Genomic DNA, 18,970 nt, shown 5'->3' with positions numbered 1-18,970 from the left:
ATTGTAGGACGGCAGAGAACTTCCAATAGTAACAATCAGAGCAAAGCTTCCAAAAGGAAGTAATCTTTGAACTGAGACTTAAAGGATGAATAGGAGTTTTCCAAGGGGAGAAAAAGAATGGGGCTATTCCTAGCAGAAGGAAGAGCATGTGCAAAAACCTAAAATTGTAGCAGAGATCTCGCTGCTCTTGTTCACTGCCAGTGTTTGGAACAGTGCTTAGCACAGTTGTTGAACGAGTGGACTGCATCAGAGCTCTCAGTTAGGAACTCTCGCAGAGTGAAAGCTAAGGGGAGTGCGAAGTTAGGAAGGGAAAGTGAGAAACAAGACTGGAAAGGTGAGTAGGAGCAGATCATGGAGGGCCTGGTACACCGGGAATTTGAATTTCATCTTTGTAAGAGTTGGGAAGTCATTAAAAGGTTTTAAGCAAAAGACTGACACAATCAAATTCATGATTTTGAAAGATTTCTCTCTGAAGATTCCCCTGCTAAGAAAGGTTCAGGGAGGTAGGAGGCAGAGAGACCAGTTAAAATCCTATTGACTTAATCCAGGTGAGATGATGATGCCCTAGCAGGGGCAGAGAAGATGAACCCTAGAGACATTAAATGGATAGAATCATCAGGATTTAGCAATTGACTAGATGTAGAGCCTCCCAGAATGAAGATACCTAAATTCACAGCAGACATAATGTACTGAAACGTTAATTTGCATTTTTCTTCTTATATTTTCTCTTTTCTTGTTCCAAAAAGTATCTTAATCCTTTGGTACTTCCTTTTCCTGGCCTCAGAGCTTTTGTCTGGATGGAGAACAAACCTATTCAAAAGGTAGTGCTAGGCATTCCTGAACTAAGGAGGCCATTCTAAGTTCCATGACTACAGAGTTACAAAACAGACCATCTTACAGTCTTCCACCTCCTCAAAGAAAGAATACTCTAATAGGGAGGGTGGAGAGGGGAGCAGGGAGAAAAGACAAGAAGCCAATAAACAAAAAAAATATTGGATACTGGTAAAGTATAATGAAACAACGAAATTATGAAGACAAGAGCACAGAGGAAGGAGGGCGAAAACAAAAAGACTAACAACTTTCTAGCTCCCCCAAGACCCTTCCTCAGGACTCAGTTTCCTCTGGATTAAATGAGATAATAAGGCTCATGGTAGAACTTAATAGATGTTAACTGCCTCCCCCATATACATATCTTCCAGATAGCAGTATGACCAAAATCACTGTAAAAGATTGGTTACTTACAGGGACATGCTGGGTTGAAGAGTAAGAGTCCACTGACTGAGGAGATGAGACTGAACAACTTGAGGAGGCTGGAGAAAGCGGCTGAGGTTCTGCCTTAATATCTTTAACTGAAAAACATGGAGTAAAAACTTTCTCTCTGGACAATACAAACTCAGGACAAAATGAATAAGAAAGAAGGTAAAATCTACTCTTAAAATTCAATCATGTAGAAGCTAAGGTCACCAGAATATTTCATGAAGTGAAAATTCAAGATGCAGAAAACAGTGTATCTAGTACGCTTCCATTTGTGTAATTATATATGTGTATACATATATATCTACTCACATCTACACTAATTCTCTAGAAAAATAAACATAAGAAATTGGTAACAGTGGTTGTCTCTGGGGATCAGAATTTGCTGGCTGAGGAACAAGAGCAGAAGGAAACATTTCTCTACTCTATAGACCTTTTGTACCTTTTGAATATTATACCATGTGCAAAACATTATAGATTCCCCCCAGAAAATAATTTTAAAACATAAGAAAAAGAAAAGAATTATTTTGGAAAGCATTTTTGACATTAAAACTCACAAAAATGTTCTTATCTGCTGAACTATTAATTTATAAAAATTTATTGAGCAACTACAGCCCAGCCAGTGTTCCTAGGTATCAAATTTATAAAAGGGTAGGAATGGGGGAAGGAACGCTTCTGCAGCAGTCTGTGTTTTCCAAAGTTAGCTGCAAAATGTCTACCATCCCTCATGATCCTCTGTAACGGGATCTTGCCACTGCCTCATCAAGAAGTAGAGTCCACTTCGCCTCCATCTGAATCTAGGTGGGCTTACGACTTCTTCAATCAATAGAGTATGGAAGAAATGCTATGCGAATTCTAAGGCTGAGTTTCATTAGGCAATGCAGCTTCTACTTTGCGTGCTAGAACACTCACATTTGAGCTTTCGAAGTCTGACTACCATGAGACCACCATGCTGTGAGGAAGCCAAGCCAGACAGAAAGGCCACGTGTAGGCATTCTAGTCGGCAGTCCTAGTCTTCAAGTCACTCCAGAGCAGGAATCAGACATGTGAGTGAAGAAACCTTAAGATAATTCTAGCTCCCAAATGTCAAGCTACTCAAGCCTTCAAATCTTCCCAGTTGAGGTCTGGACCTCATGGAGCAGAGACGAGCCATTCATGGTGCAGCCTGTCCAAATTCCTGACCCATACATTCCAGGAGTACAATAAAATCATTGTTGCTTTAAGCTACTAAGTTTTAGAGAAGTTTGTTACACAACAATAGTAACCAGAACACCAGGCTTGCGTAGCCCATATTCTATGAGGAAAGACAGGCAAGATCTATAAACACATAAAACGAGGGGACTAGGAAGTGCAAGGTGGGGAGGACTGCAATTCAGACGGGGAATGTGCTGGTTGTTTACCCACTGTCTCTCGGCTCCAAGTCCACCTCCTAGAGTTGTGATGCAAATGATTAATACATGTTCCAGCTGGTTTCCTGCCAACAGGGGATACTAGAAGGATGCTAAAAAGTAGAAGGGCAGCAGGGCTTTCTTCAACCTCCCATCAGCTTCATCGCAGAAGTGACAGTTGCTCCAGGTTCCAGCTTCTTTCAGCATACCCAAAACCCACCTCCTCAGGCCCCCTTAACGATACCGGTGTCAGGCAGGTAGTGCCCCCTCCTCAGAAGTATGTACTTCAAATGCATGGAACCCCTACACCAAGTTCCTAAGTTCTGGGAACCCCAAGCATCTTCCCTCTGAGTCCCTAAGTTCTGTCTGGTTCTCAGATAGGTTAATCTCTTAAACAGATACTATATATAATTCAAAATCAGTATTTCAGATAAAAATTCTTTATTTATTATGCGACCAAAACATAACTATGAAATTCCTTATATCCACTTTGACAAGAAATTTATGTATGCAGTGCCACACCAGAAGTAGAATATATAGTTCCTGGAATTTTTTAACTCATCAAAGTAGCCCAGTAACCCCACTTAATTTTGACTATTATCAAACTATAAAATAAAACGGATCTGTTTAAAGTTTCTACCAAAGAAATACATCATTACCTGTACAGAATTGGTTGTTGATGTCCCAAATGCCTGTTTCCCAAGGCATCAAATCCAAATCAAAGTCAAGATTATCAAAATTGTTCTCCTGTAGGTGTCAAATCAGCAAAAGAATATTAGAATAAAATATATACATCTAGAAATCAAACTGTCGAACACAATTTGCAATAAATAATATAACCACTATTACCCAACTTAGCAAAAATAATTTTCTAAGTCAATTTGTTCATCTTGAGAATACATCTTGGATAGCACAGAGATAAACCAATTCAGTTACATGAAGCATGACAGTAACAACTAGGAAGGAGGTAATGGATTCAACATCTAGAAGATTCAGTTGGTCTCATTCTTTCCAATGGGAACAGATCATTACAAGAGTCACAAAATACATCTTTTTAAGGGAGATCCAGCAAAATAAGTTTTCCCATTGCCAGTAAGGAAAACAGGTCAAAGCAAATGTGTATTTACAACATCATCTCTCTACACAACAGAAAGAATATAGATGTATCCTAAAGAGATGCAGGAATCATAAAGAGACTTTAACTGAACCTTCAAATAGACCAAATATTAAAATGGTTATGCGAGAAGGAAGAGATCCATAGGAAGATGGGTAATTTTCTTCTTTTTTCTACTGTTCTGTACTTTACAAATCTCTAAAGTAAAATTTCTAAAATTTGTTTAATCCTAGAAGAAAACTAAGTTTCTCAAACAGGGTCAACAAACCTTTTAGAGGAACACTTACTTTCTTTTTATTTAGATGGTAAATTTTTTTTACTTAAATATAAGCATATTCTGGATCATCTCAATGACTATCTTAAACTATATACATACATAAAGAACTGCCACAAGATTTCAGAGCCCTCACATGAGTCTGAGATCAAGATGCTACCAACTATTATTTTAAGCACCTGGAGTTATGGAGACAAGAACGGAAGTAAACTTAATATATAAACAGTACAACAAAGTCAAAAGGCAGTCAGTATCAACTTAACATAACAGATAACAGAACATCAACAAGAAAGCAAGCAAGCCTTAGGCAAAAAGTAAAGATTAATCTAGTAATTATTAACAACTATTTGGTAATAATTTCCAGAATAACATTATCAGTTCAAAATGTCTACTGTGTCATTTATTTTTACAGAGAATGTAACTGCAGGAGAGAAGGGAAACTTCCCTTAAGTGAGTAAAAACTGCTGCAAGTTATAAAAAGAGAATGTGTAGAAGTTCACATAAAAAAAAAGAAGAAACTACTTAAATCATGAAGGAAACACTGTGCAAATCAATGTCCTTTGCTTTTCTTCTCTTATTTGAATCTACATATCAAAAAATTAAGCAGCCCTGTACTTTCAGCAACCAAAACATCCTTAAACTTTCTCAGCCTCGGTAAATCGAGCACTGAGCCTTGCCTGAGTGCTGGCAGTACTTGAACACGTGCAACAGGGGGCATGACCTACTTTAGGGGTGCTTCTCACTCAGTCTTCAGCCCAAAATGTCAAATATCTTTTATAGCATAAGGATTCTATCTGGGTGGAAATTTAACAGGCCCATTTTATGTAAAGTGAAACATATTGCTACTTATATACTCTGGCTCTTCAATGACTTCTCATGGGAAACTCTACTGCTGTGTGGAAGAAGAATGACACAATTTTAAAGCTAGAAAGGGCCCTCAGAAACCACCTAATCCAATCCATTCATTGTATTCTAGAAAAACTAAGGAAATGAACAACTGGGTGACTTGTGTTAAGATAAGAATGTTAGTTACAAAATCAGGCTCATATTTTCCTGAGTCTTTCAAATTTACTACACCGTTTCTTGATGGTTTTAGGCTGTAGAGACTGTAAAAGAATATCAGTTGCTTAGGCAACCAGCCAAGAATAAAAGCCAATTTAATCAACAGACCCCATTCTAAAGCATCTCACAAAGTAAACAAAAACCATGAAGATCTCATGCACTGATAAAAAAAATACATCACGTGTTTTTACTCTCTTCTATTGATTCATAGTAAAATAAGTGCTAAACTGTTCTTTGAGAAATGTCTGAAAAACTCACCAAGCAAGCATTATATATTTTTATACTCAGGTTAATAAGGGCTTAAAAAATAAGCGATAAATATTCAGCCTGATTGATGTGCATATAAAAGCACTCTGTTCACTTGAATTACCTCCCAAGTGAAACAGCACCTCATCCATTAAAGAATAAGACAAAATAAGTTCTATATGCCAATATACTATGTACTCATACGTATGTACTAATGCAGAAAGGAAAATATAAGATATTTTTGAGGACTCAGAGTGCTATAATAATAGCTTTTACAGAGACTTCTAACTGTTCAAAGGCAAAAAATAAGGACAAATCTAAGTTTCAGAGCTTTCTACCCTAAGGATATGTAACTTCTAAAAAGGAAGTTAGTAAGTTCCACCTGACTGGGTCTGTGACTCACATACACCCCTTAACATCACCATTTCCCTTATGCAGCAAAGTGGCTACACAAACTAAGAAGTAGGCAGTTAAGTGACTTTTCCAAGGTCACCCACCCGAGGCCAAAGGTGGCCTTAGAATATAAGTTTTTTCACACCAAGACCCAATTTCTATAATCCTAAATTTACTGACTACAAAATGGCTACTAACTTTCATACTTAATGCTAAAAGTTATTTAAACCTAAATGACTAGCCTAAACCTGTTATCCTGAAACCTTCTTGCAATAATTAGGGTAAAGATTAAATATCACATTATTCAGTATTTCTCCTTTAGTAAATACTTACATAAGTTTCATTTGCTGCATCCAATTGCAGGTCATCAGTGTCCGTGAAATAGCCAAGTTCAGCAAATAGAGTCGAGTCTTTGGACAAAAGCAAAAAATAGAGATTAACTGTCAATTCAATGTTTTGACAAAAGAATAAGCACTGTACCCCTATGTCAGCTCTATTAGCGTTTCTTATTAGCCATTACTTTACTGAGAAACTCTAGCAGTGTGAATAACAACGAATCAAAGCTGGTTTCTAATTTATGTGTTGTTTTCCACATAATTTTTATCTTGTGAACTAAATCCTTACACCAAGATTAAAAAACAGGTTTTACGTCATGTCACATTAGACTCATTGGTAGTGACTTTCTGGAACATTACTAACACAAATTCTGAGGCTACATCTGAGCTCAGCACAAAAGAGTAATGTGGCTGATCAGTCGCAATGACAGGAGAGAAATATGACAGCACATATACTGTGTATTTGCCATCCAGGCCTCAGGTTAAGGGTACAACCAATTTTCCAACTAAACGATAAAAGACTCATTCACCTAAACCACTGAATTTATTTCAGCAAATCTAACTATTCCAATTTCCTAATAAGATTTCATTATAAATGAAGAAATTTATGGACACAGAAAATATTCTTCAATAAACTAGGCTGAAACTTTCTGTAGAGAGGATGAAATGCTGACAAGGCCAAAGAAGGCTGATTAGTGTACAATCTGTAAGTATCTATTTTCTCTAACATTTTCAGAACTTCGAGAACCTTGAGGAGTTTTCCAAATCTAAGTTTGCCTTTGTACCCCTGTAACTGCTGAACTGTAACACTGAACCTGCTCTGGTGATTTCTTCATTTCACATATATAGAAACTACACTGCCCGTCTATTATTAACTCAGCCAATGACAGAAATACTTCACCAACCTAAAATAAAATAATACATAGCAAAAATTTTGTGTGTAGTAATAATGAAAGGTTATTTATACAATTCGCAGAAAAGGACTAGCTTAAACTCAGCTGCAGGGCCAGAGAACACATAAATAGATAACTATTTATCATTTATCTATGGCTCTGGACCTCATACATAGGCTGAAACTCCTTGAAAGAGTTGTCTATACCTGCTGTCTCTCATTTCTTTTCTCCCATTCTTTCTTGAACTTACTCAAGCTCCCTCCCACATACACACCACAATTACCAACGTCACCAAGGTCAAGGGCAGACTCATGGTCCTCAGCTTACTTGACCTAGCAGCAGCATTTGACACAGGTGATCCTTTCACATTAATTGAAGCATTTGCTTCACTTGGCTTTCAAATTACTACACTCCCTTAGGTTTCCTCCTGCCTCCCTAGTTGACCTTACCTTGCCGGTTCCTCCTCATCTCTCTAACACGAAATTGTCCCCGGGCTCAGCATAAACTTTTCTATCTATTCCACTCCCTTTGTGATCTCAGCTGAGTGCATGTCTTTAAATAGCATCTAAATGCCAAGGATTCCCAAGTACACATCTCCAGCCCACACCTCAAGAGGCATGTACACACGCTGAGTATTCTACATCTTCTCTTGGACATCTCCTCTTGGATATCTCAAATTTAACACATCCAAAACTGAGCTTCTGATCATCCCCACCAAACCTCCTACTGTTCTGTCCTCATCTCAGTTAAGGACAATTCAATTCTCCCAGTAGCTCAGGCCAAACACCTTGCAGTCACTGTTTACTTCTCTTCCCTCACTCTTTATATTCCATCTACTAGCAGCTCTGTCTTCTAACTGCCTATCTGTAGTCTGGCTTCTTACCTTTCCTTCCCATTCTTCCTTCCCTACCCCTCCCAACAAAGAGATGTCACCTTCCAAGGAAGCAGAGCAAGGAGGCAGATGGAGTTTTGTGTGTCAGCATCTGTGGCAAGGGTGTGACTGGTAACCAAGGAAATGGGATGGTGCAGGAGAGGGGGCTGTCCAGTGGAGGTGGCAGCATGCCCAGGCTGCCAAGGAAATGGGGCTGTGGGAGGGAGAACAAAACGGTAGATGGAAGAGGCAGCCTGAGTGGTACACGGAATAAATACATTAATCAATTGAGCAAACGGTTAAACATATCTAAAATAACTGGAGGGAGGTTTCTCACTATCTGAGAATGGATTTTCTCACTGTCTGAGAAAGCACCCTAAGATGTTGGACTGGAATTAGAAGTATTAGTATGAACTCATTTTTAAAAAATATACATACACAGGAAGAGTTACAGATGCTTGTGTACACATATAGGTACATATATTTCCTACTTCTGTCTGCTGAAAGGTCCTAGAAGCAATGATATCCCAGTAGCAATGAAAATACTGTGTGCTCAGATCTTGGTACTAAGTACTATCCCTCACTAACTGGAAGTCCACTAAAGGGCTCCTTGGAAAAATGGCTGATTCCAGGGTTGAAGCAGGAAAAGTGCAAGATAAGACCAGAAAATCTTGTTGTGACAGAAAATAAGAAAATTCTCACAGAATAATGGGAACACATCAAAAGAATACACAAGCTGATATAAATAGACTCCCACTGGTCAAAACGGGGAATATTTGAGCATCAAAATAAAATGAGAATACCAGATTACAACCCATTGAATCAAACAGGAATCAAATGGGTCCATAATGAAATAAATAAATACATACATACATAAAGTTTCTTCTTACAGTTACAATGTCAATTAATAAATGTGGACAGAATGATAGAGGGAATCACCATTTGGCATTAGAGTGGTAGTTGATATAAGCTGGAGTTATCAATGGAGGCTAGGGCTGCTGGGTGGAGGTTTAATAAGGAACAGGATATTGGTGTCATGTCATATATCTCCTTCAAAATAGTAATCAAATACTAAAGGGGAAACAGTGACTTTACAGTGGAAAAACCTGGGAGATACCAACTTGACCATGTGCTAAAGGTGAACATCACCTTGGGACAGGTCAACACAGTGTGCCTCCAAATGCAACGCACTGAGAAGAGCACAGCATCATTTCTCTAGCATTCCTGCACGGATGCATGGCCTGATTCTGGTCATGAGGAAACAACAGACAGACCCACATTTAAGGTCATCTTATAGAATAAAATACCTGTACTCTTAAGACTGTCGAGGACATGAGAGACAGAAAAGACTAAGGAACCATTCCAGATTGAAGGACACTAAGGGGACATGATGAGTAAAAGCAATGTGTGTTTGCAGGTAGGATCCTGGTCAAGAAAGGAAAAAGAGCCATTATTCAGACAGATGGCAAAATGGGAATGCTATCTGTGAATTGGATGGTAATGTTATATCAATGTTTATTTCCTGACTGGAAGGAGCCTATAGTAGTAATATAGGACTATCCTTGATTTGCGGGGAGGGAGTACCTACTGCAGTATTTAAGGGTAATGGGTCAACACATCTCTCTGTCTCTCTCTCTCTCTCTAAAGAAAGAGAAATAGGCAAACGTAGTAAAATTTAACAATTAGGGAATCTAGGTGAAGGGCATGCAATAGTTTTGTTTTTTTTTTAAGACTGGCACCTGAGCTAACAACTCTTGCCTATCTTTTTTTTTTTTCTGCTTTTTCTCCCCAAATCCCCCCAGTACATTTTTGCACATTTTTTCAGTCGTGAGTCCTTCTAGTTGTGGCATGTGGGACGCCACCTCAACGTGGCCTGATGAGTGGTGAGATGTCTGTGCCCAGGATCCAAACCAGTGAAACCCTGGGCCACTAAAGCAGAGCGTGTGAACTTAACCACTCAGCCACCGGGCTGGCCTCCATGCAATAGTTCTTTGTACTGTTCTTACAAATTTTCTGTAGGTTTAAAACCATTTCAAAATTTAAAATTTAAATGAATACATACACGTGTATACATATGTATATGTGTGTGTATGTGTATATATCCATAATCCAACCACTTCCATTACATCCACTGTTACCAGTATACATAATTCACTGGGGTTGTTAACAGTAGTCTCCAAACAGTTTCCTTGCTTCTGCCCTTGCCCATCCTTCAGTCTATTTTCAACAGAACAGCTAAAGTGAGCCTATAAAAATATAAGATGTTATTGGGAATCAGGATTTTCACAGTAGGAGAGGAGAAATGTAAGTATATAATGCAAGAAGGTGAGAAAGAACTCTGTACTGCTGACTTTGAACTGTAAGTATTAGTATGAATTCATGCTTTTTAAAAATATATATTTCCTTGTTCATAGGAGATACATGGTAAAGTGTTTAGAAGTTTCGTATTATCTGTGGCCTACTTTCAGGTGGTGAAAGAAGAGGGAAATGTGGGTAATATTGAAAGAAAAAGTGAGTATGGCAGGATGTTAACAGTTGGTAAATCTAGATGAGGGAAATACACGTTATCACTGTACTATCTTTTAACTTTTCTGTGGTTTTTGAACACAAAAAAAAACTGAGAGTGGATTGATAAATACATTTGTATATCTATAGAATATTCCAGAAGGATCCATAAGAAAGTGGTGGTGCTGGTTACCTCTAAAGTATCTCTAAATCTATTGCCTGTACCCTTTTCACCAATCCCACACTATCAATACTTAGATTTCCCTTAACAGTAGTAAACTATGGTAGCTATTATTTTTACTTTGCTCAGCAAGCTTTCCCAGCCAACCTCCACCTTGACCATTTATTTATTAATTTTCTTCTTAGAAGTTTAATAAGATGAGAATGGCCACTGGGTTTACCAAAGTGGAAATCAGTGGAGACCTGAGAAAGAGCAGTTTTGGTAGAGTGGTGGAGCCTGACTGCAGTGAGTTCAAGAGACAACGAGAGAAGAGAAACTGGAGTCAGGGAACACAAATTTTTTTTTAAAGAATTCTGCTGTAAAATAAAGAAGAGAAATGCAGTAGCAGCTAGAGGGGAAGTAACATCCACAGAGGGTTTGGGTTTGCTTTTTTTTTTTTGCTTTTTTTCACTCTGGTTAGGAGCAGCAACTACATGTTCATTGACTGATATACGATCTAGTAGGGAGGGAAATGATGTTGCAGGAAACAGAAGGAAGAAGAGCTTGAGCAATATTCTTGAATAAAGGAGGAGGGATCTAAAGCACAGTGGAAAGGACTGGCTCTAGCCGGGAGCAAGAGGCCACTCATTCCCAGCAAAGAAGGGAAGGCAAATATGCTGGTAGCTGGGTAGCTGAGGTGTGGGAGATTGTGGAAGCTCTCTTCCGATTCAAAGGCAGGGGGAGGAGGTGCTAGAGGTCTGAAGAGAGAAGAAACTTTATAAAAACAATCATCAGAGTGAGAGAGAGAATGAGAGGACCAGGGAAATACAACCGGCCAGGTAACACTTAAGGGCCTATTCCAGGTTAGTACCATAAATTTAAAGTGACACCAATCAGCATGGTTGATTTTTTTTCAGCCACATTCAGCTAAACAAGCAGGCGTGGAGTAGGCAGAGTTGGATTTAACCAAGGTTGTGGTTTATCCCAGAGAGAACTACAAAACAAGAGGGAGACAAGGACACTGAGGGTGTAAGCGAGGGAATGGTTACAATGATTGTCCGTGGAATTTAAACTAGGTAAGGGGGAAGTGATGATACAGAGGGGACGCGGGACAGTGAAAAGATGGCAGAATCTCAGCAGGGTTGAAGGTCCTGATGAATACTAAAGGGAGTGAGCTGGTAAGATAGGAGGCGGTGGTCAGAGTGGGATGTTTGAAACTGAGGTTATGTTATTAGTAATGACAAGGTTTAGACTTATGATCAGGGGAGTAAATGGCTGAGACAGGGCAGAAGGCAAGATCTCTGATGGAGAGGAGGCCCAGGAAATGAGAGATCAGGGTATTTGAAGGATCTCCTCTGAGAATACTGAAACCATCCAAGAATCATGAGGGAAGGAGCGCTGGAGATAGTGACAGTAAGCTAGGAGCTAAAATTTTTCAAAAAGTGACGGAGAATGAACCAGGAATCAGCAGATGACTGTAACAGGGGAAAGAAGTGGACAGCACTTTGCGACACTGTAAGATTTAAACCTGGATGCTTTTAGGGAGGATGAAAGGAGAAAGATCTGAAAGAGCAGTGAAGAACAAGGAAGACACCTATCCCACGTTCAGAGGCCCTAACGGTAAAAAGGTTCTGAGAATGAAAATAGCCGCCATAGGGGCTGGCCCCGTGGCAGAGTGTTAAATGTGCTCGCTCCCCTGCAGGCGGCCCAGTGTTTCGTTGGTTCAAATCCTGGGCACAGACATGCACTGCTCATCAAACCACGCTGAGGCAGCGTCCCACATGCCATAACTAGAAGGACCCACAACGAAGAATATACAACTATGTACTGGGGGGCTTTGGGGAGAAAAAGGAAAAAATAAAATTAAAAAAAAAAAAGAAAATAGCTGCCATTCACCAGGTCTTTAGGGAAAGCAGTGTCATCAGGGGAGTCAGGTTTTCGTCAGTGTGAGAAGACACAGAGAACTTTCACAAAAAAGACTGAGTATATAAAAGAAACCACAGGAGCAGATAGACGCTTCTGATCTCCGTACACATATCTTCCACGTGGCAAAAAAAAGTGGCTTTTGCACAAATGCGAGAAAGACCAGGAGGAAGGGAGGGAGGAAGAGAGGAAAGGGAAGATATACACGTGATAAATAAGCATATGAAAAGATGCTCCACATCATATGTTATCAGGGAACTGACAGAACAATGAGATACCACTACACACCTATTAGAATGGCTAAAATCCAAAATACTGGCAACACCAGATGCTGACGAGGATATGGAGCAACAGGAACATTCATTCACTGCTGGTGGGAATGCAAAATGGTACAGCCACTTTGGAAGACAGGTTGCAAGTTTCTTACAAAACGAAACATGAAACTCTTATCATACGATCCAGCAATCGTGCTTCTTGGTATGTACCAAGATATGAAAACTATGTCCACACAAAAAGCTGCACATGAATATTTATAGCAGCTTAATATATAACTGCCAGCATTTGAAAGCAACCAAGATGTTCTTCAGTAGGTAAATGGATAAACAAACTGTGTGCTATGGCCCGAACTGTGCCCCCCCCCCCCAAATTTCTATGTTGAAGTCCTAATCCCCAATGTGACTGCATCCAGAGAGGGGGGCCTTTAAGAGGTAATCAAGGTTAAATGACGATATGAGAATGAGACCCTAATCTGATAGGACTGTGGCCTCTCCCTCTCCTCCTTCCCCTTTCCTTTCTTCTCTGCCCTGCCCCTCTCTCTTCCTCCTCCCTCTTCCTCTCTCTCTTTCCCCTCCCACTCCTCTGTCTTGTGAAGACACAGTGAGAAGGTAGCCATCTCCAAGCCAAGAAGAGAGCCCTCACCAGAACCCGACCGTGCTAGCACCTGATCTCATACTTCCAGCCTCCAGAACTGTTAGAAAATAAATTTCTGTTGTTTAAGCCGCCCAGTCTATGGCATTTTATTATGGTAGGCTGAGAGACTAATACACTTTGGTACATCCATACAACGAACACTATTCAGAACTAAAAAGAAATGAGCTACCAAGCCACAAAAAGACATAGAAGGACCTTAAATGCATATTGCTAAATGAAAGAAGTCAATTTGAAAAGGCTACACACTGTATGATTCCAACTATACGACATTCAGGAAAAGGCAAAACTAGAGAGAGAGTGAAAAGATCAGTGGATGCTGGGGGCTCAGGAGGAGGGAGGGAGAGATGAATGGGTGGAGCACAGGAGATTTTTAGGGCAGTGAAACTATTCTGTATGATACTGAAATGGTAGATACATGACATCAGGCATTTGTCAAAACCGACAGAACATACAACACAGAGAGAACCTTAATGTAAACTATGGACTTTAGTTAATGATACCACATCAATACTGGCTTATCAATTCTAACAAATGTACTACTACAGGGATGCAAGATGTTACCAATAGGGGAAACTAGAGAAGGGGGGTGTATATGGAACCCTATGTACTATCCATTCAATTATTCCTAAATTCTAAAACTGTACTAAAAATAAAGCCTATTAAGCATTAAAAATAATTACGTGAAATTCAAATTTCAGTGCCCATAAATAAAGTTGTACGGGAACACAGTCATGTTCATTTCCACACTCCATTTACACTGTGTACGGCTGCTTCTGCACTACAACAGCAGAGTTGAATAGTTACAACAGAGACCACATGGCCACAAAGCCTAAAATATTTACTATCTGAAATTTTACAGAAAATGTTTGCAAACCCCTGTTCTAAATTTCATTACCCAGGTTAAAGGGAAAAAGCACATTCCATTATAGGCTATTCTGAGCCAATCACTTTATTTAAATTATTCAAAGTTGTCAGAGTCACAAGAAGTACTAATTACATAACCTGATTTTTTAAAATTTAACTGGCCAGCTTCTAAAAAAAAAAAAAAAAAAAGCCCCATAAATCAGTGTGGCAACTCCCATAGAAAGAATCCATATACTACTGGGAAACACCAGCAGACCTCAGCGTTTCACTCTGGTGCCTGCAAAATCTATCCTGCTTCCTGAAGACCTAAGAAATCAGAATTAACATGTCCAACTAAGAGACGACTGTTTAACAGTTTGAAAAGGGAAGCCTGGAAAACAATGGGAAATGGGCACTTTCAGGGAGAGGCAGGGCAGGATACCTGAGCTGAGTCAGTGAACCGACTACAAAGAACTGAATGCTCTACTAAAGAACCTTAGGACTATGAGTCAACTGATCAGAAAAGTCAGGAAAATGCAGCCTGGGTATCAGAAAACAAAATATAATAATGCTATCAGGAAGTGCCCTACAGTTGAAGAAATAGCATGAAAATATAATAGCTGACGAGCTGAAAAAACAAATCATAACTACCCGACATATTGAAGAAGATTCCTTACTAACTGGGGAGATCTTGGGAGAATCAAATCTGTAGAAATAATTTAGGAAAGCATTATAGAATAGTGACTTAGAACACAGACTTCGGAGGCAGACAAACCTGATTCTGACCCTGCTTCTGCCACTCACTGGCTATAAGGCTCTGAGCATTCAACCTCTCTCAGCCTCAGTTTCCCCATCTATAAAATAACAGTACCTCTTTGGCTGTTGGGAGGACTAAATAAGATAACGCACTCAAGAGCTTAGCAGGGCACCTGACACAAAGTACTAAATAAACTGTCATTGTTACCATTACTACAGTATTATATTTGGCTTGCGAAAATATAAGACTGGAACAGACAGTCTAAAGTTTTTCCAACAACTCCTAGAAAATCTACCCAAGGCCTGAAATAAATCTCTAATGGTATATAATTTAAGAGAAGTTCTGCCCTTGGAAAATTAAATGAGGACTTCAGTTCAATAAAGAGAATTGAGATTACACTCTTGCTACCGAGACTGATGGCCCAAGGGGGAAAGATGAAGATCATCTTTTGGTTCCCCCCAAATTTCAAAGTAGGTGAATGGCGTAGGCTCACTCCAGGGCCCACTCAGGGACTTACGCAATCCTAAATTCACAGGAAGCCCAAGAACCAAGAAGTGAATAATAAAAGGTTCCTCTAAACATTTAGAGAGCAAAGCTTCTCCACTCCCATTCCCACTTCATCCCATTTCACCCCTCTTGATGACAAAAGCAAACAAAATATAGGAAACAAGAAAATTTAGAGCTGTATGTGGAGGGCAGTCAGAATCATACCCGTTTATAGTATTAGGTCTAGGTAATCAAGGACCCGAGATCAGGTGCTTGGGTGCTTTGGGTCTCTGCCAAGACAGACATCAGCCTAGACAAACAGTGAAAGCTCCGAGATGAAAATTTTTGCATACATTCATATTCTCTCACACAAACCAAACACACACACAAACGCTCCACGGAAACTGTCACCCACATCCCACACGCTGAGAAAACAGCCTGCAGCCTTTTTGGTGGTCACAGCCATCCTGCCCTATGCTTCTTAGCGATGTTGTTTCCGCCCCTACAAAATGATCACCTGGTCCTTTCCGAGGGGAAACAGTGAAAAACGGTAATAATTCCAATCAGACAACATTTTACGTCGCTGTAGCCAGGGCAGAAACCGACCGATTCTGCTTGACTCTTCTAGGACCACGGACGGAAGCGACAAGTTAGCCCTCGCTCCCTGGGCAACATTCGCCCACACCTGTCACCACAAGCGGGCGGAAGTAGGGAGGAAGAAACCCGAAGCCACCCCTCGTACATTCCGAGATCCCACTCACCCCAGTCTTCTCCCGGCCGGTAAGAGAGTCCCGGGCTCAAAGGTGACTCCATGGTGCCGGCAACGCCAGCCGGCTCCCCCGAAACACACGCTCCCCTGCCCTCGTTCTCGGTGACTAATATCTCGGACGGCGGCGGCAGAGGGACAAACTACTCCGTAAAGCTGACGAGACGGTGGCCGAATGAAGACAAACTGCTGCTGCCCGAGGACTTGTGCAAGCCAGAAAGGAGGAACGTCAGCGACAGCTAATTGAAACAGATCTCTGAGTAAATATTTCCCTTTTGGAGTATTCAGCACTTTCTGTCCTGCTATCTTAAACGAAAAAAAAAGAAAAGACACGTAAACACTACTTCAGTTAAATAAAATGTGTTGATAATATTAAAAAGGAAAAGTAAAACCCCACTCAGAACATACTGGCTAGTTCCCTGAATGTCCTTCTTAATAATAGCACAGTGTAGATAGCTCAAAACGAAATTACAGACTAAGAAAGTAAATTCGGTTCAATTTTTACGAATAACTCGCTATGAATGTAAAAATTCTCCATATACACAAGTGCGTGAAAGAAAAACACAACTATTTTTCCAAATTCGTTAGAACTGCCTCTCTACCGGTACAGTATCTGAGGTAAGCAATAATAAATACTATGAATGTACTTCTAGAAAGCCTACTTTTATTTAAACAAATTTAAAGAAAGCAATATAAAAGATAAACTCCCCACGCTCAAACCTATCTCCTAAATATGCATTATTAATGCACAGTACTTAGTAGTCAAAGTCTTAGCGAGTTTACTTACCCTCGGACCTAGAATAACGTAAATTCCCAATCTTTCTGTTACTAAAATTTAAGCTTCGTTTCTGTTTAGAAGAAAATTTACACACTTCACGAACTCTAACTGAAAATTTGAACTGTGTTTGATAAAATAGTTTCAAGAACGCTACTTAATAGAATTTCTTTTTAAAGCATTTCAGCGGCGAATATTCAAAACACTCTACCTTAAGAACACGTATCCCTCCAGGACCAAGTGGACTCTTTCCCAGGGTTGCTAAACAAAACAAATGCTTCCCAGAATCCTCCAGACTCCTCGTGGCGGGACGATTACTACAGATTACATAATCCGCAATATACAAAATAGCCCCGGGACCCAAGCCCGGAAAAAATTCACGAAATCTCCTTATGTTGAAGGTTATTCCTTCTAGCATCAGAAAACTAACTGGTTTTCACTTAAAGTGAAATTTATAACACTTTTATTCTCACCCAACTGCAAATTCAAAAATTGACATAAAACCAACAAGTCTTCCATTCTGTATCCGTCAGACGCCTTAGCCTTTAAGAAAAAAGAAAAATCACCATGACTGAACTCCAGCAGGTTTTCATGGTTTTAATTTTCAAAAATTTTATTTTTTATTCAAAAAGTGCAGATAATTATGAAACATTTGTGTACCTATCACCAAGAATTAACAAATATTAACATTTTCCATGTCAAATTTTTCATAATATAAGAAATTAAACATTACAGATAAAGTTGAACTCTGCTTTTTCTTATCTGTTTCATTTCCCTCCCTCTATATAGGGAACTTCTATTAGGAATCTTACGGGAATCATTCAGGTCCTTTTTTCTTTCTACTTTTACCATGCTTAAATGTTTATAGATAGATACATTTAGCGTTGTTTGGGGGTTAATTTACATAAACATATCATGTTCATGTTCTCCAAATCACTTCTCTTTCAACATTAATTTTTGATGATCTATCCGTGTTTTAACTGTTATATAGTATTTCTTTGAACATATATATCACAATGTCTTTTTTCATTTCCCCACTGATGGACATGTGGATTGTTTCAATTTTTTACTGTCACATAAAATATATCCTTGTATGGGTCTCCTTGTGCATATATGCAAGAATGTCTTTAAGATAGATGCTGGGTCGTAGAAGTATTAATATTTGCCAAATTATGCCAATTTACACCCTTCCTAGCAGTAATGAGTTCTCTTTGCTTCACATTCTCACCAACACTAGATGTGGTCAGACTTTTACATTTCTTGCCACTGTGAAGAGTGTGACTATAATTTCCATTTCCCTGACAATTAAAGTGGTAGTGCATCTTTTTGTATTTATTAAATCTATTTCCTCTTCTGTGAAATGCCCATTCTTATCTTTCATAAAATCTGCTATTGGATTTTCTTTCCCTAAACGATACGTACATCTTTAGACAGTCTACTCTATTCATTTAACTGGTATATGTGTTGCAAATACCTTCTCCTAGGTCAATGCTTATCTTTGTTTATGGCGTTTTTGTCCTCTAGGTTTTAATTTCAATGTAATCAAATTTATCCATCTTTTGTTTATGATCTCTGCTATTTGTATCTTGCTTCAGAAATCCTTCCCTCTTGTGACGTCATTAAAATTTTTAAAAATTTTTTCACGGTTTTACAGTTTTACACATCATTTGTTTTTATTCGGTTATTGATGCGGTATGGAAAACACTATTGATTTTGATACAGCAATCTTGTATCCAAAAACTTCACTGAATTATGTGATTCTAATATTTTGTCTGTAAGTTCTCTAGGATTTTCTATATAGAAAAAGTTACTGTATGCAAACACTAACCTGTTAAAATCTATTTAACATGTAATCTTTTTTAAAAAAAAATGAACCTTGAATATGGAAAATTTCAAACACGAGACAAGAATCTGCCATTTGTCCTGTAGAATTTCCCACTTTGTGATTCTGCTGATTGTGTCTTCATGGCAATTTGCTCCTGTAAACTGCCAGCT

General features: G+C 39.1%; 1 protein-coding gene across 7 annotated transcripts in view; it reads right to left on the bottom strand.

Moving 5' to 3' along the window:
- Nucleotides 1-17,568, bottom strand: part of ATF6 (activating transcription factor 6) — a 200,976-nt gene extending 183,408 nt beyond the window's left edge. For 2 of the 7 annotated variants that reach the window (XM_070608319.1, XM_070608323.1), the window contains exons 1-5: nucleotides 16,988-17,219; nucleotides 16,196-16,506; nucleotides 6,065-6,141; nucleotides 3,302-3,389; nucleotides 1,243-1,349 (exon numbers count right to left, since the gene is read on the bottom strand). In XM_070608319.1, the coding sequence (XP_070464420.1) occupies nucleotides 1,243-1,349; nucleotides 3,302-3,389; nucleotides 6,065-6,141; nucleotides 16,196-16,247 (324 nt within the window). In that variant the 5' untranslated portion in view covers nucleotides 16,248-16,506; nucleotides 16,988-17,219. Of the gene's footprint in view, nucleotides 1-1,242; nucleotides 1,350-3,301; nucleotides 3,390-6,064; nucleotides 6,142-16,195; nucleotides 16,507-16,987 lie in introns of all 7 variants that reach the window. The other 5 variants (XM_070608318.1, XM_070608322.1, XM_070608324.1 and 2 more) reach the window with 5 other exon arrangements.
- Nucleotides 17,569-18,970: the final 1,402 nt, after the last annotated feature.

This window comes from Equus przewalskii, unplaced genomic scaffold (genome assembly GCF_037783145.1).
Source record: "Equus przewalskii isolate Varuska unplaced genomic scaffold, EquPr2 ChrUn-6, whole genome shotgun sequence".
In the NCBI taxonomy this organism is placed as follows: Eukaryota; Metazoa; Chordata; class Mammalia; order Perissodactyla; family Equidae; genus Equus; species Equus przewalskii.
The sequence above is the reverse complement of the archived record's forward strand: the minus strand, read 5'-3'. Positions and strand labels throughout refer to the sequence as shown.